At 44.9% G+C, this 23,961-nt stretch overlaps 1 protein-coding gene and 1 long non-coding RNA gene across 2 annotated transcripts in view; one reads left to right on the forward strand and one right to left on the reverse strand.

The window, feature by feature from the left end:
- The window catches only part of LOC140431071 (transmembrane protein 216-like), a 25,705-nt gene extending 3,907 nt beyond the window's left edge, over positions 1-21,798 (forward strand). The window contains exons 2-6 of the mRNA XM_072519001.1: positions 1,063-1,079; positions 1,424-1,517; positions 5,330-5,422; positions 16,422-16,623; positions 18,577-21,798. Of these exons, the coding sequence (XP_072375102.1) occupies positions 1,063-1,079; positions 1,424-1,517; positions 5,330-5,422; positions 16,422-16,623; positions 18,577-18,595 (425 nt within the window). The 3' untranslated portion in view covers positions 18,596-21,798. The remainder of the gene's footprint in view (positions 1-1,062; positions 1,080-1,423; positions 1,518-5,329; positions 5,423-16,421; positions 16,624-18,576) is intronic.
- LOC140384380 (uncharacterized) overlaps positions 1-23,961 on the reverse strand; it is a 72,406-nt gene that overhangs the window by 40,368 nt on the left and 8,077 nt on the right. The window lies entirely within an intron of this gene.

Raw genomic sequence — 23,961 nt, forward strand, 5'->3', positions numbered from 1 at the left:
TGTGTGTGGGGGGGGGGGTGTGTGTGGGGGGGGGTGTGTGTGGGGGGGGGTGTGTGTGTGGGGGGGGTGTGTGTGTGGGGGGGGGTGTGTGGGGGGGGGGGTGTGTGTGGGGGGGGGGGGGGGGTGTGGGGGGGGGGGGTGTGGGGTGGGGGGGGGGGGTGTGGGGGGGGGGGGTGTGGGGGGGGGGGGGGGGGTGTGTGTGTGTGAAAGCCAAGTGTTGGAAAAACTCCTAAAGATTTGGCTGCATCTGTGGAGAGGGAAACGGTTAATGTTTTGAATGCAGTGAAATATAAATGTGATGGGTTTTATGCTGCTTTAATAGGAGGAAGGGACTGGTGGAGCAAAATAGAATGTCAGATGGGGTGGGCGGAGTGTGTTACAATGGCAAAGATGTCATAGAACTCGGGCGAATAGAGGGATACTGATAGTATTAATGACACCAAGCTTGTTCGTGTAGGTGTTCGTGCCAGAATAAAGCTGAGTGCTGTCTCAAAGCAAAATAGCAGGGTGTGTTAATTGCAGAATAAAGGTCAGCACTGTCTAAAAGTAAAAGCATGACAATGAGCACGTGTTGGGGTAATCAACCGGATGTCTGGTTGTGGGTAGGTGTGTCAGTGGATGTCCAGGGTTTCCCAAATTTTGGACGGATGTCCAGGGCTTCCCAAATTTTGGACTTTGTGTCCCAGCCCCCCAGAGCACATTTTATGTACACTAAATTCTGCACAGTCCCACAGACAATACAGAAAGGAGATTGATGAAATCCATCCACCTAATTGTAAACATCACATTAAATAAAATGTTTAGAAATGGACAACCTTGCAGTGTGAACCTGGTCTCACAGTATTGGCTGGCAATTGCTCTGCCTGTGTTTGTCCACTTGAGCATATTTCAGTGGTGAATTACAGCATCCTGCCTGACTGATTAGCTGATACTACACGGATCAAGTCTGAGTTTTCCTTGGTCTGTCTAACACTGCACCAGGCCAAGCAGTATATTTTCAAATAGAACTCTTCCAGGAACATATCTGCAACAGTTCTCATTACTTTTTGTCGTCTTTTGTAGGAAAACCTCCTCCAGTTGTATCCTTTTGTATTTTAAAGTTGTTGCAAAATTTACTCACAAAAAAAAATTGTGGATTGGAATAGGGAAACAAATGAGAGAAGTGTTGCCCTTCACTCTAGTTTCAAAGTCTCCCTACTGCTGATGTGGGGGTTCTATGTGAAATTAGCTCTAGGTTGTTTGAACTTGATTAATATGAGCACTTTTGACAAAGCAACTCTTATTTGAATTGTCAGCCTTATTATGAGAAATTTTATCAGTTCCAATCACTGGAAGATTAGACCAACACTATTTCTTGGAAATAGAAAAAAGCTGCAGTAATAAAGATTTGTATGTATGGTGTTTCCTTAATGTTTTTCATCAGCTCTCCTTGCCTTCATTGGAAGTTCTGCTACTCCTGAACAGCTGGTACTATGCAGCATACTTTGTAGCAGAGATCCTTCTTTTCGTATACAAAAGTAGGTTTTGAATCCTGTGAGTGTATTTTAAATGCATTGTTTTTTCTTTGTTAATACCAACAGAACAATTTAGATCACATTATTTTGCAATTAGTGAAAAAATGTTCCTATATTTTGCTCTTTGATTTTAATGAAAACATTGTGTCTTATGTTCATATCTTTTTATAACAATTTTCAAATAGAGGAAAACACAATGCTAATAATTTTTCTAAATTAGATTCCAAGCAGAATTCTTTTTAAATTAACGTTTTTTCAAGTGTCCAATTCTTTTTGTCCAATTGGGGGCAATTTAGTATGGCCAATCTGCCTACCCTGCACATCATTGGGTTATGGGGATGAGATCCATGCAGACATGGAAAGAATGTGCAAACTCGGGTAGCATGGTGGCGCAGTGGATTGGCCCTGCTGCCTCATGGCGCCGAGATCCCAGGTTCAATCCCAACTCTGGGTCACAGTCCGTATGGAGTTTGCACATTCTCCATGTGTTTGCGTGGATTTCGTCCCCACAACCCAAAGATATGCAGTCTAGGTGGATTGGCCACACTAAATTGCCCCTCAATTGGGGGAAAAAAATGAATTTGGTACTCTAAATTTTTTTAAAAAGTGTGCGCAAACTGCACACTGACAGTGAGATGGGATCGAACCTGGGGCCTCAGTGCCATGAGGCAGCAGTGCTAACCACTGTGCCACCGTGCTGCCCAGTATGCAGTAAAATGAAAATTTAAGTGGGAAAAAAAATTAACGTTTCAATTCAGGACTGAAAACTCAATGTGATTTTCTGTTCTTTCAAGTGATTCTAGATTGGGTATCATTCTGCCAGTGCCTTCCATGCTTCTCTTTTTACAGGCCATTTTTTTACATATTGGGATATTTTTCTATGTAAAGATGTGATATAAATGGGCTTTGTTTTATAAATGAGATAGTGAATGTCTGCAGGTAATTATCAGAAATGAAATGAAAATTGTAATGACCTCCAATTGCCATTATTGGTTGGCCAATTGGAGTATGAGCTCCCTCAATGATAGCTCATTGAGGGAGCCCATATAAGCACCTGTGTAGGCTTTGTGAGGGAGTCTAAGTTGACTGGAATGCTAGCAGCACTGTTTGGAGCTGCTCTTGTATATAAGTTATTGCAAATAAATACTGGTGTGGTGACAGAAGCCCTGCCTCCTGTGGATTATTACAAAAATGAAAATCAAATGAAATGAAAATTGCTTATTGTCACAAGTAGGCTTCAAATGAAGTTACTGTGAAAAGCCCCTAGTCGCCACATTCCGGCGCCTGTTCGGGGAGGCTGTTACAGGAATCGAACTGTGCTGCTGGCCTGCCTTGGTCTGCTTTCAAAGCCAGCGATTTAGCCCTGTGCTAAACAGCCCCTAAGAAGTCATCACAGTCCAGCTCAACCCTATTCTGTTTAATTTACATTTTCCAGCAGTATAACTATTCATTGGAAATAGCTATTGGTTTATATAATGGTAAGGCTGCTGAGGCCTGAGCCCCTCCCAATGCTTCCCGTCTAATCATGCAATCTATGCATGCATGGTGTAAGATCTTTTACTCATCTTCTAATAAGAGTTAATTGTCCGGTTGATTGGAGGTGTCCAAAATACAACTTTTATTGCGAATTGTCCACTTTGATACACTTGCATAAGAACTGAATCAAAAACTTGGATTGGATCAAGACTTCCGGTGGCACGTGGTGCACTGGCTAGCACTGGGACTACGGCGCTGAGGACCCAGGTTTGAATCCCAGCCCTGGGTCACTCTCCTTGAGGATTGGGTGGATTGGCCATGCTAAATTGCCCCATAATTGGAAAAATATAAATAATTGTGTACTCTAAATTTATTTTTTTTTTTTTTTTAATTTAAAAAAAAAAAAAACTTCTGGTGGTGGCGATGTGCTGAGCCGATGCACATCGGGTGGCTCTCCTCCCAGTGAGTTTTTGGCCCACAAAGCCACCTAAAACATCCCCAGGGAGGGCTTCCGAAATGCATGGGGGCAGTTTGCCGGCCTGATCCAGAACCTGTTTTGAGGCCAGCAACAATGAATAGATAGGGAAATGGGAAAGTTAGAATGAAAAGAGAGGAAAAAGAAAAGAAAGACCAGGGGGAATCAAAGGAACGTGCAATCTGGGGGGAGGGGGAAGAGGAGAAAGGGCTAGAGAGACATAAAAAAGACAAGTGGGGAGGGAGGGGAATTAACCCCCCCCCAACCAACCAAAGGGGGCGGGGGGGCGGCAGGTGGGACCGCACGCTGAACCAGATGGCGGCAAACTGTATGTAGGAAAACTCAAGGGAAGGAAAAGACAAACCTTCCTGTACGGTACAGTGAATGAACATGACCAGCACTGTACATAATTGTTTAACTCTTGAAAATACCAACAAAAAGGTTTTAAAAACGTAGATCAAAATAATACATAAACTAGTCAGAACATAGTGAAAATCGTTAAATATAAAGCATATGAAAAGTATAAAGAAATTACTTTAAAATAAAGTAAATCGATCGATGGTTCAAAAATTCATGAAAACATAAATTCGGAACCAACTCTTGATCACAATGTCTTTTTAAGGAAATCCTTATCTAGGTCTAATCTCTCATTGGTTTCTAATTCTCAGCTGAGACCTCCTAATTTGTTAAAATAGATGTCTCACTTGGAGGGTGATTTATTAATCAAAGATTGGTCATTAAGATTAATGTCCATCAAATGTAATTCAGTGTCGACGTGTGCCACTTTACGAGAATAAGATTCTCACGTCACGGCTTGCCATTAACTTGCTGCAGCTAATTATTTGATACATTCTTATTACTAAATTCACTGGAATTTAATGATCTATTCATTATATGAAACATTTTATGAAATAATGTCTGAATTTCTGCAGACTCTACACCAAAGTGCAATGTTTTATTCATTTATGTAAAAGTGATTATCCTTTTGCAGTCAGGTTGTTTTGAATAATTCTGTTCTTTAGCTATGCACTCAATCAATCCTTAAAGGCATGAAATAAATCTATAATCTATCACATGGGCTACCAAATCTTAGACTCCAGTAGCTGTGCAGCTTGATACCACACCGTGGATAGCATAAACACAAAGAACCACCTAACCTGCACATCTCTGGACTGTAGGAGGAAACCGGAGCACCCAGAGGAAACCCACACGCACACAGGAAGAATGTGCAAACTCCACACTGGCAGTCACCCAAGGCCGGAATTGGACCCAGGTCCCTGACGCTGGGAGGCAGCAGTGCTAACCATTGTGCCACTCCTAAGTCCTGAAAAGAAAACCAATTGAAGGAACAAACCGATTCATTTATTTCTTTAAGCCTTTCATGAACTGGTTTAAAGCTGCCTTATGTAAACTCCCCTCAAAACTGGTTTACTGCTTAATTGTATGAATAACCATCTGTGAATAAACCTATTTGTTACTTTATAAAACTGTATGACAGATACTGACCACCTTTTGAGAGAATCTGTGCACTGATTAGAAATCAGAGTATAAATCCAATTAACTACTAGTCTATTACTTGTCCTGTCCTTGACATGTTTTCCCAGATTGCTACTTTCAAAATGTTTGTTGTTGACATTAATTTTTAAAAATATGGAGAAACATGATTTATAATAATTGCATCTCCCTTTCCCTTGGCCAACAGACTGCCAATACTGGCAACAGCTGTTGCTGATTTGATTTCATTGTGCATCACTACTATACTTGCATGTGGCAGGGTCTGGTCTTGTCCTACACCAAATATGTGTTTCTGTATAAGTCTGCTATAGCCCTACCTGTAATATTTTTCTGCTATGTTATATTGTAGGTCTGCTTTTGCCATATACCCCTGCAAATCTGACTTTGGATCTCGTGATGCTCTTCCTGTATCTTGGAGTTGAAGTAATCCGAATATTTTTTGGTAAGTGACTGTCACAATAGGCAGTGTGGTTATTCTCACCATGTTACTCTTCAATTTGTTTCTCTAATCTTCTGGCACTTCCTCCTTGAAACTATCTCACTTACACCCTCCGTCCCATCTCTCTCTCAAGATACTCCTTTTCCACTGCTCACCCAAGTATCACCCAGATACCTTCATTCCTGTCCTCTTCCACCTCTGAACAATCTCTTTATGAGTTCATCGTGCTCTCTCGAGTTAATTGCCCTTCTTCCTCAGTCTCTCCCTGCAGTGTATTTGTGGCAACCCCCTTGACCTTGCCATTACACGTGGCTTTGCTACTTTTGTGCCGATCAAAGCTAAGGTCATCTCTGATCACTTTTGTTTAATATATCTCACTCTACATCCTTCCAACTCTTGCTTCTATGTCTGCTCCTGGAAAAATAAACTCTCTCAATTCACTTACAACTGCAGTTTCAAAATCTCAGTCTAGCTCTGTTCAATGTAACATTTCTGCAGCTACCAATCTGCTCAACTACACCTTGGCCCCCATGTTGGCTGATATTGTTAACTGTTCTCTTTTCTCGGGTTCTGATTTCCCCCCCATCTTTCAAATCTGTTGTTATCATCCCTCTCGTCAAAAACAAAAATCACACTTGATTCCTCTGCACTCCATCTCCAACCCTCCTTCCCTCTCCAGTGCTTGGGCATGTCGCCTCCTAAATGCTTTCCCACCTTTCCTAGGGCTCCATGTTTAAAACCTTCCAATTATGATCGATTTCAAAATGGAACAAAATTACAAATACCATCCTATGTATTGTGACAAAGGTAAATGCCACTTCTCATTCATTTTGACATGGATCTTTGTCAAAAATAACCTCTTCCAACGCCTCTCTACTATCTTCCAGTTGCGTGGGACTGCATTCACCTGGTACCTTCCTTTTCTATCCAACTGTAGTCAACATATTGCTTGCAATGGCTTCTCTTCCTGATAATGATATAATTTTTCATCAAGATGGAGAGTGACGTAGTTGATTCTGAGAGGCGGGTCTTGAATCTAAATAAAGGAAATTAGTCTGCTAAATGCGCTCTTCATTTCCGTTAAATCCCACCCAATATTTGCTGTTATGTCCCTGGAAGATTTCTGGATTAGTATTGGTAAGAATGTCGAGAAACATCAAGAGATCCGTTGACAAAAGGGGACATCCAGATTCCGTGGGGTAGGTGCCCCCCTTTCAATATAAAGTGGTGGCCTGACCCTGGGAGGTGTCTCGACGCTGTGCTCTCCAGGTTTCTCTTGGAAGTGGTGAAAACAAAGATAACAACATTATTCGAGTGATTGACCGTGTGTTGACCCAGAATTTGTGTGCTTATGAGGCCGAGTTACAAAGCACCATTCAGTGGCTTGATGATAAGGGGGAGAGAATCCTGCATGTGGAACAAGATGCTTCCTCCGGGGAGGCAACGATTCAGTCCTTGGAAAACTGGCTGAGTGGCATGGAGGAGGTCCTGGAGGACTTTGAGAAAGAATATCCGAATCATTGGTCTGCTGGAAGCTGTGGAGGGCAAGATCCCTGTTAAATTCTTCAAGGACTAACTGCCATGTTTTCTCTAGCTGGATGTGAAGGCTGGGCGTTTAAAATTAGAAAGACCACACATGATGAGGCCAAGCGATGGTTTTCATCTCGGGGGCCCCAAAATGTTTGCTTTCACAACCTTCAAGATCGGCAGAAAAACCTGGAGAAGGATTGGTGAGGTGGGACCTGACTCCACAAAAGTGAGGATTTCTTCCATGATTTCTCGGTGGTGACACAGGCCAAACATCATAGCTTCAATAAAGTTCAAAGACAACTCGAGCCTGTTGAAGTGAATTATGCTGTGCTTTATCGTGCTACCCTATTCTACTATCCCGTCCAGTCCTGTTAGAATTTTATAGGTTTCTATGAGAACCCCTCTTATTCTTCTGAACGCCGGCAAATAGAATCCGAACCGACTTAAAATTGTATCCGACAACTCTGAGTTGTTTGATAATCCGACTACTGCTCTGGCCTTCGTTCAATCCATGAGGGGCAAGGAAATGGGTTGATTTGCTGCCTGGACTAACTTGATCTACTCTGGACTCTTGGTGCTGTTGTCTGGTTTTATTATCTTGTATCCTGTTACAGGCAGTTGCTTTTATGTGCACTGATCATTTGTTTGTCTTTTTATCCTGGAATGTTTCAGGGACTCTATTATTATTATTATCATATTATCTCGTCTTAGTCATGGTAGATATGCTTATTATCCATCGTTTTCTTCTTTTCGAGTGTTAATTACGGCAGAACCAATTGGTGCCATTGCCAAAGGGTGGGTGCTGTTATATGCAGGTCTCCATGGGTGGGTCTAAAATGTGGAACGTGCATCCGATTCCCATTCCCTTGTTGGTCTTGGAAGGTATCCAGATGGTAATGACAGTGGCCATGGGGTTAATCCCATGGGTCCTGGTATGGGGTGACGGTGGCACAGTGGTTAGAACTGCTGCCTCACAGTGCCAGGAAGCCGGGATCAATTGCAACCTTCGGTGAATGTGTTTGTGGTTTTCCTCCGGGTGCTCTGGTTTCCTCCCACAGTCCAAAGATGTGCAATTTGGATGAATTGGCTATGCTAAATTTCCCCTTGGTATCCAACAGTTGGGTGGTTATGAGAATAGGGTGAGGGTGTCCACCTAGGTAGGCTGCTCTTTTTGGAGGGTGCAGATTTGTTAGGCCGAATGGGGATTCTATGATTAATGGGGAATGTTCCCTTCGATCTATTGTGGACGTGATTTTTTAAAATTTGTTTGTTTTTTGTTCTTATGGGAGGGTTTTTTGTTCTTATGGGAGGGTTTCTATGTCTTCAACTCTATTCTACTTTGGTACAGACAGGTCTCCTATCCATGAAAGGAATGGTTTGGAGTCACTTTGGTGCCTCCGGTTTAAAGTGAGTTGGAGGTGTGGAATAATGTTGCATGTCCAATTGTGGTGCGAAAATCCAGATTTAATCCATTTCACGTTGTTAGTCTGAATTGCTATACTTAATAATAATCTCTATTGTCACAAGTAGGCTTCAATGAAGTTACTGTGAAAAGCCCCTAGTCGCCACATTCCAGCACCTGTTCGGGGAGGCCGGTATGGGAATTGAACCTGTGCTGTTGGCATTGTTCTGCATTGCAAGCCAGCTATTTAGCCCACTGTGCTAAGTGCGACCTGTATTGTTATGATCCTGTACTCTTTCCCCCGCTCTCTGGTACCTTGTTGGATTGATCTGGGATCTGGCATTCAAGCCAGGGGCTCTGGTTCCTCAACTGACGCTGTTCCAAATCTGCTCTGAACTGTTTTGCTTGTATTTTCATTGCTGGCAATAACTCTTGGTTCGTCTGTACCTATGTTCCATCAATTCTTCTGTTATTTGTTGCAATTATTGTTATAAATTAAATGGGCAGCAGTGGTTAGCACTGTTGCTTCAGAGCCAGGGTCCCAGATTTGGTTGGGTCACTGTCTCTGCGGCGTTTGCACATTCTCCCTGTGTCTGCGTGGGTTTCCTCCTGGTGCTCCGGTTTCCTCCCACATGTTCCAAAAGATGTGCTTGTTAGGTGAATTGGACATTCTGAATTCTCCCTCTGTGTCCCAGAACAGGCCCCGGAGTGTGGCGACTAGGGGCTTTTCACAGTAACTTCATTGTGGTGTTAATGTAAGCCTACTTGTGACAATAAAATAGGAACCAGGTGTGGTTTTACAAAAATCGACAATGGTTTCATGGCCACTGTTAGTAAGGCTTGAACCACATAATGCAGTTTGACACTGATCAAGTGCTGTGCTGTCAGAGAGATCACCTTTTTGGGTAAGATGTTAATTTGAGGCTCTGCCTGTCCCGTTATTTGGATGTAAAAGGTGCTGCAGTATTATTCCAAAGATAAGCAGACAAGTTCTTCCCTTCTCTACGAAGATTACTAAAAATGATTTGGTTGTTATCACTTTTTTTTTTTTTTTTTTTTGTGGATTCTTGCTTTTGAGCAGATTATTTGCAGTGTTTCCTTCATTGTAACAATGACTACACAACTAGTGTGGCCATATTTGTTGGTTATAAATCACCTTTACATCTAGTGAAGTTGTGGAAGACACTAGTGAAATGCAAGCTTTTGTTTTTACTTCCCATGACCAAGCTAAGATCTTAGTCACCCCTCATGGCAGCACGGTAGCACAGCTCCAGGGTCCCAGGTTCGATTCCTGGCTTGGGCCTCTGTCTGTGCGGAGGCTGCACGTCCTCCCCGTGTCTGCGTGGGTTTCCTCCGGGTGCTCCAGTTTCCTCCCACGGTCCAGGTTAGGTGCATTGACCATGCTAAATTGCCCTTAGTGTCCAAAAGATTGGGTGAGGTTACGGGGATAGGGTGGAGGTTTGGGCTTGGGTGGGGTTCTCTTTCCAAGGGCCAGTGCAGATTCTGGGCCAAATGGCCTCCTTCTGCACTGTAAATTCTATGAATGCAGTCACATGCTTCAGACAATACAAGTTACTTTGGGCCTTTTTTGTAATCTTTCATATCTATACTGGTTGAGATGTTGTAATTCATTTGAGAGTCAATAACAGTGGTTACCAGGATAATCTGGTTGGATTCCATATCCTGGGATCAGAACAAACAAAACCAAGAGAAAAGTTCATGTTGTGGTCTGTCAGGTCTAATAAAGGTTGCGACAAAGCAAAGGCAGAAATTAAATATACCACAAATGCTGGAAATACTAAGCTGGCCAGGCAGTATCTGGGCCAGGCAGTATCTGGCCAGGTAGTATCTGTGGAGAGAGAAAAACAAGTAACAATTCAGGCTGTTGCTTTTACGAAAGTATTTGACACTACTGAACCCGAGAAGATCTCGAAAGACCCTAAACATATAGAAATTCTGGGACTTCTGGTGGCGTGGGTGAGCAGGGCGGCCGCAATAACGAGCTCCCGCCAATGGCCGCGATTCGCGGCGATTTCGGGGAAATCCCCGAGTCCTCACACTCCCTGACTATCGCTGGCCTTTGGGGCCACCACGAGCATCCAGCGGGGCCGGTTTAAAAACCAGTGAAGAACCCCCGCGCGGGTGTTGGGTGGCGGGGGCTGAGGCGCCGGGCCCGGCAGGTCAGAGCAGTGGGGGCGGAGCTACGAGGAGGCCGAGGCGGCAGGCCCGAGGCCAGGGTGCCATGTAGGGAGGGTGCTCCACGTCGGATGGCTCCCACCTAAAAAGAAGGTTGAAGCCTGGTCCAGGTGAATGTAGAGGAGAAAGAAGATTTAAGCAAGTTTGGTGAGTGTTTTTTTTTCAAAAAAAGAAGAATGTCAGATTGAAGGGCAGGAGGGTGAAGGGGGAGAGCGGAGAAAGGAAAGCAGGAAAAAAACAAGCCGCTAAAGGATGTGAAAAGCAGCGTTGAAGAAAGGAGGAAACACTGGTTCGCTGCCGAAGGAGAAGACGAGCAAAAGTGTTGACAGGATGGCGGAAGCCGAACTGCAAGGCAGGGCCGCACTACTTGCGGTGGAGAAGATGACCGCGGTGATGATGGTAGAGCTGGAAAAATGTTTGGTGAGGCACATGGAGGTCCTGAGGAAATAGATGGCAGTCGTGTTGAGGTCATTGTTGGAGGAGGCAATCGGCCCGATGAGGGTGGAGGTGGCAAAGGCATTGGCCGAGGTGAGAGAGCAGGGCGAGGAGGTGGAGGAGGCCGTGACACGACACAGCGACCAGGTCACCTCGATGGGGGACGAGCTGCGGAGGGTGGTGGAGGTTAACAGAGGACTCCGAGCAAAGCTGATAGACTTGGAAAACCGCTCAAGGCGGCACAATTTGAGAATTGTAGGCTTGCCCGAAGGGACAGGGGGCCCAAGGCCAACGCAATACTTCGCTAAGAAGTTGGCGGAGCTGATGCGGGGAGGGGGAGAGCCCGACCCTGTACGAGCTAAACCGAGCTCAATCGGTCATTAAGGCCGAAGCCCAAAGTGAATGAGGCACCAAGGGCAGTAATTATCTGCTTCCATAAGTTTTGCATGAAGGAGAAAGTATTAAGCTGGGCGAAGCAGGAGCGTGAGGTGCTGTGGGATAGTACTGCGGTTCGGATCTGCCAGGACTGACTGTGGAGTTGGCAAAAAGACGAGCGGCGTTTGGGCGAGTGAAGGCGGCTTTGTACAAGAAGGGGGTGCGATTTGGTGGGTGGACCCGGCGAAGTTGAGTATAACGCCAAAGACTTTTTTTATTTTGAGGCGGTCGTGAGGGACAGACGTGAAGAGAGACTGTGGACTGTTAGAGCGGCTGGAAAATGTACAAATGTACAACTTTCTTTTTACTGATTTTGTATTGAAATTTACTACTTTGCATTATTAGAGTTCAAGTTAATGGCGTTCTGTGTTGCGACGGTTAAATGTTATGTTAGTGAATTGTAGGGGTTGGATTGTTGCGTTTGTTTTGGTGTTTCTTTCTCTGGGACTGGGCGGAAGGGGGCGAGAGGTCTTGGCGGGGGAGCCACCCGCGCTAGCTAACTAAAGTAAGTTAGTGAACGGGGGTGAGGTGAGAGGAGGACTGCGGACGTTGGAGCCTGGATAGCGGGCTTCAATGGGCCTACGAGGTGAGCAAGAGGGGTTGGAGGGATGGATGTTGGGGAATGTTTTTTGTGGGAGGGGTTCGATGTTAACAATGGACAGGGGCGGGTCAGGCTTCTGGAGCAGGGCCCGGTGGTATGGTGATGGTGGATAAGAAGGGGGGGGGGGGTGGTGAGAGACCCCCAATAAGGATAATAACGTGAGAGGGCTAGGAGGTCCCGTCAAGGGTGCTTGCACATCTTAAAAGTTTGAAAGCCGATGTAGCAATGCTGCAGGAGACTCACTTGAGGATGAAGGACCAGGTGAGACTTAAAGGGCTGGTTAGCCAAGTGTTTCACTCCAGATTTGATGGAAGGGCGCTCGAGGGTAGCGGTGCTGGTCAGCAAAAGGGTACACTTCCAGATGGAGGTGGTGGCAGATCAGGGGGGTAGATATGTGATTGTGACAGGCGCACTGGAGGGGAGATTAGTGGCGCTGTTAAGTGTATACGGTCCCAATTGGGACCTATGTGGGATTCGCGAGGAAGGTGTTTGGGGATATTCCTGACTTGGACACGCATGAGCTGATTGTGCGGGGGGGGGGGGACTGGAACTTGGTGCAGGACCCAAGGTTGGACAGATCACGGCCACGCTCGCTGGTCCCATCGGGGGGGGGGCGAAGGCACTGGCTGGGCTAATGGTGGAAATGGGAGGGGTGGACCCTTGGAGGTTCCTGCACCCAAGGGAACGGGAGTAATTCGTTTTTCTCAGCGGTCCATAAGGTATACTCGCGGATCGACTTTTTTGTGGTGGGGAAGGCTTTGCTGGCTGGAGTCAAGGGGTCGGAATACTCTGTAATTGCAGTGTCCGATCACGCTCCACGTTGGGTGGATATGGTGCTAGAGAAGGGGGCAGCGCAGAGACCGGGTGGAAACTGGATGTGGGGCTTTTGGGGAACCAAGTATTCTGTGAGAAAATTGAAAAGGTAATTGAGAAATATATAGGTTTCAACTGTACTGGTGAGGTGTCGAAGGCAGTGGTCTGGGAGGCTCTAAACGCAGTGGTGAGGGGTGAGGTGATTTTGTTTAAGGCCAGGGTGGATAAAGAGGAGAGGTTGGAGCGGCAGAGGGTAATAGATGAGATGTTGGACGGTAGATAGGAGGTATGCAGAGGATGGGACCCGGCGAAGCTGGAAAAGAGGAAGGAACTACAGGCGAGCTTTCGACCGACTGTCCACCAGGAAGGCCAACTGAGACGAGCAAGGTGTGCAGTTTATGAACATGGAGATAATGTTAGCAGGAGAAAAGTTAGCAGGTCAGCTCCGGAGGGAGGTAGCGGCAAGGGAAATTCTTCAGGTGAAGGATAGGGCAGGGAAGTTGGTGGTGGCCCCAGTGCTGATTAACAAGGTTTTTGAGGAGTTTTATGAGGTTGTACAAGTCCGAGCCACTCTGGGGAGACTGTGCGATGCAGGAATTTGAAAATGAAAATCGCTTATTGTCACAAGTCGGCTTCAAATGAAGTTACTGTGAAAAGCCCCTCGTCGCCACATTCCGGTGCCTGTTCGGGGAGGATGTTAGGGTAATCGAACCGTGCTGCTGGCCTGCCTTGGTCTACTTTCAAAGCCAGCGATTTAGCCCTGTGCTAAACAGCCCCTATTTCTAGATGGGTTGGAGTACCCGAGGCTAGGGGAGGGGGACCGGGCTACATTAGAAGGAGCAATAGTGGAGCAGGAGATAAAGGATGCGATTGGGAGGATGCAGTCGGGGAAGGTGGCAGGGCCGGATGGGTTTCCGGTGGAATATTATAAAAAATTTAAGGATAGGTTGGCACCCCTGATGGTGGGGATGTTTGAGGAGGCGATAGGGAAGGGGGTGTTGGCCCAAACCTTGGGGCAGGCATCGATTTCCCTGTTACTAAAAAAAGATAAGGGTCCGACGGAGTGTGGGTCGTATTGGCCCATATCACTTCTGAATGTTAGCATAAAAGTGTTGGCGAAGGTACTGGCGGGTAGGCTGGAGGAGGAGTGCCTTCCGAAGGTGATAGGGGAGGATCAGACTGGGTTCGTGAAAGGGAGGCAGCTGTTTTCGAACATTAGGAGGGTTTTGAACGTTGTTATGGCACCGGCGGAAAGGAAGGAAACAGAGGTAGTTGTGGCATTGGACGCCCAGAAGGCGTTTGATCGGGTAGAATGGGGGTACCTGATGGCAGTGCTGGAGCGGTTTTGGATTGGACCAAGGTTTGTGAACTGGGTAAAGCTATTATATAAGGAACCAAAGGCAAGTGTCCGCACAAATAATATCAGTTCGAGATACTTTTCTCTCCATCGTGGGACGAGACCGGGATGTCCTATGTCCCCACTGCTGTTTGCACTTGCGATTGAGCCGTTGGCCATCTCATTGAGAAGTTCGGGAGCATGGACAGGAATAGTGCGGGGGGGATAGAGCATAAGGTGTCCTTGTATGCTGACGACTTGCTGCTGTATGTGTCGGAGCCGAGTGCGTCGATAGGAGGAATATTGGAGCTACTGCGGGTATTCGGGTCTTTCTCTGGGTACAAGTTGAACCTGGACAAGAGAGTACTTTGTGGTGTCTCGGCCGGGGGGTGGGGGGCAGGGGTGGGGGGCTGCCATTCCGTAGAGCAGGGACTTATTTTAGGTATCTGGGGGTGCAGGTTGCACTGGAGTGGGGGAGGCTTCGCAGGTACAACATCTCTAGTTTGGTGGGGAGAGTGAAAGCTGATCTGGCAAGGTGGGATGGTCTCCCTCTGTCACTGGCGGGTCGGGTACAGGCGGTTAAAATAAATGTTGCCGCGATTCCTGTTTATTTTTCAATGCCTACCGATTTTCCAGCCAAGTCTTTTTTCAGGGAGATTGAGGGAAGGATTACCTCATTCATATGGGGAGGGAAGGTGGCCAGAGTGAGAAAGATGCTGCTACAGAGGGGAAGGCAGGCAGGGGGTTTGGGTCTTCCGAACCTGATGTATTACTACTGGGTGGCGAATGTGGAGAAAGTGCGGAGCTGGGTCAGAGGGGTTGATTCTCGGGGTCAGAATGAAAGAGTTTGTGCAGGGGGTCGGGGCTGAAGGCACTTGCAACAGCGCCGCTCCCGATAGCTCCGGGGAAATATTCAGCGAGTCCGGTAATAATAGCTTCATTGAAAATCTGGAGGCAGTTTCGCCAACACTTCGGGTTGGGTTTAGGGTCAAGGGAAATGCTGATTCAGGGGAACCACAGATTTGAGCCAGGGAGGTGGGATGGAAGTTTTCGGAAATGGGAAGAGAAGGGGATTAAGACGCTAAAAGATTTGTTTCTTCGGGGTCGGTTTGCAGGATTGAGGGAGCTGGAAGCGAAGAATGGGCTAGAGCAGGGAGAAGTGTTTAGGTACATGCAGGTTTGGGATTTTGTCAGGAAGGAGATAGAGCTTCCCAGAGGAACCGGCCTCCACATTGCTGGAGGAGGTGTTGACGACCAGGGGACTGGAGAAGGGGGCAGTGTCAGCGGTGTACGGAGCTATTTTGCAAGAGGATGAGGCACCACTGGAAGGGATCAAAGCAAAGTGGGAGGAAGAGTTGGGAGAGGTTATAGAGGAGGGGGTCTGGTGTGAGGTGCTCCGGAGAGTGAACGCCTCCACATGTGTGAGGTTGGGGCTGATACAGTTGAAGGTGGTTATATAGAGCGCACCTCACGAGGGCGAGGATGAGCCGATTTTTTTGAAGGAGTAGAGGATGTGTGTGAACGTTGCGGGGTCGGGCGGGGGCCTGCGAATCACGTTCATATGTTTTGGTCCTGTCCAAAGCTAAGGGAGTACTGGAAGGAGGTGTTTAGGGTAATTTTCAAGGTGGTGCGTGTGAAACTGGAGCCGGGTCCCCAGGAGGCCATATTCGGGGTGTCGGACCAGCCAGGGTTGGAAATGGCAGCGGAGGCAGATATCATAGCCTTCGCCTCGTTGATCGCCCGAAGGCGGATCCTGCTGGGGTGGAGAGCAGCCTCTCCACCCAGTGCCCTGGCGTGGCGGGGGGACCTGTTGGAATACTTGACCCTTGAGAAGGTTAAGTTCGAACTGAGGGGAAGCTCTGAGGGGTTTTACAAGTCATGGGCACTATTTATTATGCACTTTCAAGAACTGGATAACATCGAACATTAGTTGGGGGGGGGGGGGGTGCTGCGTAGATTAAGGGTGACTACGGGTAATCCCTGATTCCTTTTTGTCATTTGTTTATGTAAACATGCGGGCTGATGTTTGGGTGTTGGTGGGCGGATGGGATCGTTGTTATTATGGGGATTGACATATCTTGCTGATTATTGTTGATGGGTGTAAATGTGGGAGAAAATGTGAAAAAGGAGAATAAAAATATATTTTTAAAAAACATATAGAAATTTTGTTGGCTGAAAACTTTCAGGAGAATTGTCTTGTAGATACAGAGGCCAAGGAAGATACACTAACACTTTTTTGTTAATTCCTTCTTAGGTTCCAAGGGGAATCTGTCTCAACGTAAGGTGCCTTTCACTATTAGTCTGGTGCTGCTTGGACCATCTACAATAATGGCTATTTATTATATGCTGCTCCAGACCTACGTTCTGAGGCTTGAAGTGACTATCAATGCAATACTATTAGTGTTTTACGTCTTTGAGCTGCTTCTGTACAGTGTGGGATTGATAAGCTTCTCAAGGTGAGGAGAACAATATGTCCTTGTCAAAATCTGGATGTTGGTCAATTCTTAAATGGTTGTGCACTGCCTGCATTTGATTGTTTAAATCTCATTAATATAAATTTTGTTACAGGCTTGAAAGTAACATTGAAATTTTGTTATTTCTTGCCAATCTATCCTTGTAAAATGTTGATTCTTGCTAGGTTACATAGCTTTGGGCAGTGGTATGCCTTACACAACTTGGTCAGTGAGCAATCTCGTATGAGAGACTGACCAGTTGGTGTCAGCAGGCTATTTTTCTTTGACAGCATTGAAACCTGACTATTTCTGTCTTAGTACAATATTCCAATATTCATTAGGGAATATCAGATAGTTATCAGGAGTGGGAACCTTGGCTAATTATTTTTCCTCTTCTAGACAAGAGGCCCATGTACTTCCCTAGTTGTGATAAACTAACTCGACACTGAGGAAGAGTGAATTTAGGCCCTTCTACTCTAGGTCTCAATCCATAATCCTGTTGTGCAGAGTCATCATGAAAATAACCTTTGGGGGCAGCACGGTGGTGTAGTGGTTAGCACTGCGCCGAAGACCCGGGTTCAATCCTGGCCCTGGGTCATTGTCCGTGTGGAATTTGTACATTCTCCCAGTGCCTGCGTGGGTCTCACCCCCACAACCCTAAAATGTGCAGGGTAGGTGGATTGGCCACGCTAAATTGCCCCTTAATTAGAAAAAAATAATTGGGTACACAATTTATTTTCTGCAATTATGGAAAAACCTATGTAAAGGGCTGCAGGTCACCATTCTGCACAGCACAAAGAATGATGACACTATGAGAAGGCATTCTCAGTGATCAAATGATAATTCAGTGACATTTGGTTTTGTGAGATTTATATTTTGAAGAAAGAAAGACTGAAGGAGGCAAGCCGCTCTAGAGTTTTCTAGTCCTAAGAACAATGAGGTAGACTAGAACACTGGAATAATGCAAGAAAGAGGAATAACTAGAAGATTTAAAAAAAAAACACCACTTTGAATTAGACTAGCCTGAATTAAATGAAAAGGAAACTTCCGCAGAACTACTCCATCGGGTCAGGTAGATGTACAGTAAAATTCATTGTATTATACAAAAGTAAGAAAAGAACAAGATAATCAGACCTATTTAAACTTGTTCCATCTAGTATAACCTTGCACACTGGACATTATGCTCGAGTACTGTCATCTCCAGGGAAAAAGCTAAAGAAAATAAACCCTATGGCCAATTCCCATTTTAAACGGGGGATTTTTGAACTGCATTCTTAAATGATTGTGCATTGTTTGCATGTGATTATGTAAATATCACTAATATAAATTGAGACAGGTTTGAAAGTAACATTAGCAGGAAATACTTCTAAATTTCAATGTGAACCCCACCACACTTTTTCTTGTAAAAGTATTGCATTAAAGGGGTGGCATGTGGCACAGTGGTTAGCATTGCTGCCTATGGCGCTGAGTTTGCATTCTCCCAGTGTCTGCATGGGTTTCATCCCCACAACCCAAAGATTGCAGGTAGGTGGATTGGCCAGGCTAAATTGACCCTTAAAATTGGGGGGAAAAATAATTGGGTACTCTAAACTTTTTTTTTTTTTTTAAAGTATTGCATTTTGCTAATATAGTCTAGCAAGTTCTGAGCTACGCCTTATGATTCACAATTTAAATTAACTCAACATTTACTCCTTACAACTGGAAATGTTTATTTTTCTTGGGTACATATTAAGTGTCCTTTTTAAAAGAACTCTTAATAATCCTATGATTCTATTTTGTTCAAGAGGACAGTTACTGAGTATCTAATTTAACTCTTTGCCTGTGTGTTTTACAGGTGATAACCTCTAGCCCTGCTGCTCTCTATTTAAAATATTAAAGTAAAGTGATTTCCATGAGTAAGTATCTATGGTAGCTGAAAGACTGTTCTAATTTAAAACTTTTTTTTTTTTTTTTAAGAGCCATAATCATTGACTGAGAATCCGAAGAGATGGAATGTGGCCCATAATTGATGAGCTGTTTCTCTCGCCCAGCTGCAAAATAATTGTTATACATTTTATGCTATTTTTGTAAGTGGTCATCTTGAGGATAACATTTCCAAAATTTTATAGTTATATCTTCACTGTATTGTGCTCTTTTTAATCCAATTTATGTTGTATTCCCTTTTCTCTTGTTCTCTTGTCCCTAACATCAGCTGCGGTATGAGTCAACCCTATTTGGGTATATGAGGGCAGTCTGGAGCCATCCTTCTCTCTGATTTGTTTCCGTCCTTGTACAGTAATGTGATATTTACTGAAATGACTCTGCACTTACCTTCATTTTCTCCCGTTCTCTCATGCCTTCTGAAGGCATTTACTCATGCTGGGCTTATGGCCAAATATCATTTGGAAACCTAGATGGTGAGTGTCTACAAGTCCAAATGGAGTGTCAAGCTGTGGAAGGTATCAACGCCAAGTCTGATTTGATCATGCATACTTAAGTGTCAAAAGATGGTAATCAAGAATAACCTGCTTGATTCCTCCTCGCTATTCTCAGGACATTGACATCAACTGAAATATATGAAGACCTAACAAAATATCGTTGATCAGGTAAAATCTAGACGTTTAGACAATGGATTGAGTATGAACATGAAAAAGACAAAAAAAATGCTAGTTTTAAGGATATTAGAAGAAACCAGATTGAAGTGGATGTTGCCGCACTGGAAAAAGTAGATGGGTTTGTCTATTTAGGACAATTTATGGTAGATGTGATGTCAAAATTAGAAGGATAGAAGATTAAGAATGTGAAGATGAAGTATGTATTAACAACAAAAATTCAAGTTGTTAACAATGAAACAAACTCCTAAGATGCTACATTCTATCCATTTGTCTGCATGCTTCGGAAACTTGGACAATAAGTAAACATCATGGAAGAAAATAGAGGCTTTTGAGATGTGGATGCCAAGACCTATGCTAGATATTCCACATAACAGACCATAATCTCAATCTCAATAGAGGTATTTAAAATAACAAGAACAAAAAGAATTTAAAAGTGACATCCAGAAAATGAAATTTCAGTTTTTGGCTATTTGATCAGAACTGGAACTACAGAGATCTCTCCTAGAGGGAAAAATGGAGGGTTGACCTAGATGTAGTTGGATGACAGATGTCAGAGTGGTTGCGGAAATGTTACAGTGGATGAGCGTGAAAAGTTACAGACAGATGAGCATGACATACTATGACAGCAGATCTCTGTCCGGAGTATCTACAAGCAGCAGCATAAGAATATAACACAGATGCTGCTGGGATGAGTTAACTCAGAACAGAGACCTTCCTGAGTTCAATGGCTTGGTCTTGTATTCTACAATGTATTTTCCCACTGAACAATGAGGGATTTCATCCAGTACATTTCATTTAATACACTCGTGGATCTTTCTTACTATTGCTCGTGGTAAAGCTGAGTATATAAGAGTATTATATCAGGGAATGCACAATGTAATATTCCACTACAGGGAAACATGTATAATGTGGTCTTGTCCTTGAGACTGTATTAAGCAACCAATTACCAAGTGACTTTCTACCCCTCTTTGTGCCTCTGCTGCTTTTTGAATTAATTCAACATCTGTGTTCTAGATCTAGTTTAAGTTGGCGAAGTCTGCTGTCCTCGTACAATGCTGCTCTCATTCACTGGAATAGCTGTGCTGATCTCACAACGGTTTAACTCTGTTTTCCAGTTCCACCTTGAACACTAGTAACTGCACAGATTAAGAATCTTAATATTTAATAGTTTTTAAAAAAATTTAGAGTACCCAATTCATTTTTTCCAATTAACGGTCAATTTAGCGTGGCCAACCCATCTACACTGCACATCTTTGGGTTGTGGGGGCGAAACCCACGCCATCACTGCAAGAATGTGCAAACTCCACACGGACAGTGACCCAGAGCTGGGATCGAACCTGGGACCTCGGCACCAGTGCTAGCCACTGTACCGCCAATTTTTACCCCACTTTAATAATAATCTTTATTATTGTCAGAAATAGGCTTACATTAACACTGCAGTGGAATTACTGTGAAAATCCCCTAATAACTGTCATCAGTTTGGATTACTCTGTTATTTAACTTGTGTTCACAGCAAGTATAGTAAAAACAAATGTACCATTTATCAAGTCAGCATCTTTATAGCAGAGTCAGTGAGTCAAGAAGAATTACTGTTCTAATTGGAATATCAGCTAAAATGCAGTAAATACTACAGAAGTAGATTTGTCCTTTTTTATGTATATTAACAATTTAATACAAATTCTTGTCACAGGCACACTTGTGTGGATACATAGAAAATCACTTGGGTATGTTCTGAGACCATTAAAGGATTTTTGTGTGGCTGGGAATTTTTTTTTGAAATCGGGAAATTACTTGTTTATACTTAAAGCGTTTGATAGAAACCTGTATGTTTGACTAGAAATCTTTGTATGACTAGAAACATGTTTGTATAGCTTACTTGTGTGTGTATAAACATACCTTTCTAACTGTGCTCATTTGCTTAATTACAGATGCATCCTCATTGTATTTTTAGAAAGAGTGTCTATTAGCATGGGCAGCACAGTAGCACCAGGGATCCGGGTTCGATTCCTGGCTTGGTTCACTGTGTGGAGTCTACACGTTCTCCCTGTGTCTGCGTGGGTTTGCTCCGGTTTCCTCCCACGGTCCAAAGATGTGCAGGTTAGGTGGATTGGCCATGATAAATTGCCCCTTAGTGTCCAAAGTGTTAGGTGGGGTTACTGGGGTTGAGGCATGGGCTTGAGTAGAGTGCTCTTTCAAAGGGTCAATGCAAACTCTAGGGCCGAATGGCCTCCTGCACTATAAATTCTTGATTCAGATTATCTTGAAACTTTTTAATGTGTGATTTGTTAAATTATTATTTTTAAAAAACGAATGCCCAGTTATTCTTTTCCAATTAAGGGGCAAGTGGCCAATCTACCTAACGTGCAAGTCTTGAGGTTGTGGGGTGAAACCCATGCAGACACAGGACGAATGTGCAAACTCCACACGGAGTTTGGCCCGGGGCTGAGATCGATCCCGGGTCCTCTGTGCCGTAGGCAGCAGTGCTAAACACTCCGCCACCATACACTCTTGTGTGATTTATATAACTTGTGTGATTAATATATTATATTTGTATCAGTTTTTTAATAAACTGTCCTCACTTGAACTACCTTAGCAAAATTAAAGCTTATTTTTTTAATAAAATCCAAGATTGTTTTTAAATACATTGGGGGGAAAAAAACTGGGTAACAAACCTGGGATCCCCTGTTTGAAATACTGCTATTTAGGGCCTCCATTCTGCTAATAAACATAGGAGGGGATGAATGGTCTATTCCTGCTCCAGTCTGTTTTGCCATTCACTAAGATCATGGCTGGTCTGCAACCTCTTGCATATTCCATGGGCCTTTGGCCCATATCCCTTAAAATTGTTGTTAACCAAAATATTATCTAGCTCCGATTTAAAATAACTGAAGGTCAATTGTTAGTGGGAGAGCGTTCCTAACTCTGACTGCATTTATCCAGTGTTTCCTAATTTCACTCTGGAAGCTATGGATCTAATTCTTAGATCGTAGGGCCTGAACTTCACAGTTCAGGCCCTACGAAGCAATTCACAGATTTTATAAATGATTATGCTGTGATGGTGGCATCCTTTTTCTACATTTTTATTACAGAAAATCTGAAATACACAACAAAGCACATTGACATATAAATATTGAACAGAGTTGAAACAAGTTGGTGAACGCCTTCTTCCAAGCCACAGTTGGCAAACTTTGTCTTCACCAGCCTGAGAAACTCTGCCAGGTCGGACAGCCAGTCTGCAGCCTTGGTGGTGCTGCTGATCGGCAGCTGAGCAGGAGTCTCTGGCGGGAGATAAGGGAGGCAAAGGCTAGGGCATCAGCCCCCCAGGCTGCACTGATAACCTGAGAAGGCTCCGAACTCCTTCAGGAATTTAATTATTCTTTCCATGCTGGCCAGGGGGTCGGAGATGTAGAGGAGCAAGTCATCTGCATAAAGTGAGACTCTTTTTGTCTCAGCTTTGGATACCTCTCCACCCCTTTGTTGCTCTGAGGGCGATTAGCAGCGACTCGATTGCCAGGGCTACAGCAGAGGGGACAGCAGGCATCCCCACCTCCTGCCTCTGTGCAGCCAGAAGTATTCCATGACTACCTCTATTACATAGCTCTCTAGCTGCCTTGATAGGACCCTCGCGTCAGTGTTAAGGAGTGAGATTGGTCTGTGTGATCCATGCTGAGCCGAGTCTTTATCTTTTTTGGGTATCAGCGATATTAAGGCCTGAGGCAACGTTGGTGGCAGGGTTCCCCTTGCTAGTGATTCTGCAGGGCCAGTGCTGGCGGAAATGTTTTATAGAAGTCCACTGAGAATCTGATAGCCCCGGCGCCTTCCCCGCCTGCATGGAGTTTATGCTCTCCATGACTTCCTTCAGTTTTAATGGTGCTCCCAGGCCCCGTCCCCTATCTTCCCCCACGATCGGCATGTCCAGACTGTCCAGGAACTGCCTCGTCTTCGAGTTCCCCTCCGGGGGCTCAAGAGGTGTACAGTTCTCAGTAGAAGGTTGCGAAGGATTTGTTGATCTGTTCTGGTGCTGCAAAAGGTTTGCCGCTCCTGTCCCTTATCTGGGCTATTGCTCTCGTGGCTGCTGTTTTCCCTGGCTTTGTCTCCATGTTCATAAAAGGTCCCGTGTCTGGTGGAGCTGGTGCACTTCTGGTGGCAAGCAGGTCAAAATTCATTTGTAGCTTTTTCCTCTCTGGCAGCAGTTCCATGGTTGGGGCCGTGGAGTATTGGCGATCTACCTCCAGTATGAAGTCTAGCCGCCCTCTCTTCATCTTTGCGTGTGTTGTATGTAATATTCCCCCCACCCATCACTGCTTTCAGTGCCTCTGAGTGTGGAGGGTGAGACCTCCCCATTTTGGTTCCTGGTAACGTACTTGTCGATGGCTTGTGATATCTGCTTGCAGATTGCCTGGTCGCCGAGGAGGACAGTGTCCAGCTTCCATGGGGGCATTGTGCCCAGCCCGTCTGCAACCTCACAGCCACGTAGTGTGGAGAGTGGGCGGCGATTACTATTGCTGAGTATTCTGCTCCCACTATCCCTTGAAGCACTATTTTCCGTAACCAAGAAGTCAATCCTAGTGTAGACCCTGTGGACCTGGCAGGAGGAGGACAACTTCTCCCATGGGTGTGTGAACCTCCAGGGGTTCACTGCCTCATCTACTACATGAAGGTGTTCAACTCTCTCTTGCCATGTTTGACAGTTTCCCCGATTTGGGGCTGGATCGGTCTGCTCGTGCAGTTAAAAGTCACCGCCCCC

Source organism: Scyliorhinus torazame, chromosome 10, assembly GCF_047496885.1.
Source record: "Scyliorhinus torazame isolate Kashiwa2021f chromosome 10, sScyTor2.1, whole genome shotgun sequence".
NCBI lineage: Eukaryota > Metazoa > Chordata > Chondrichthyes > Carcharhiniformes > Scyliorhinidae > Scyliorhinus > Scyliorhinus torazame.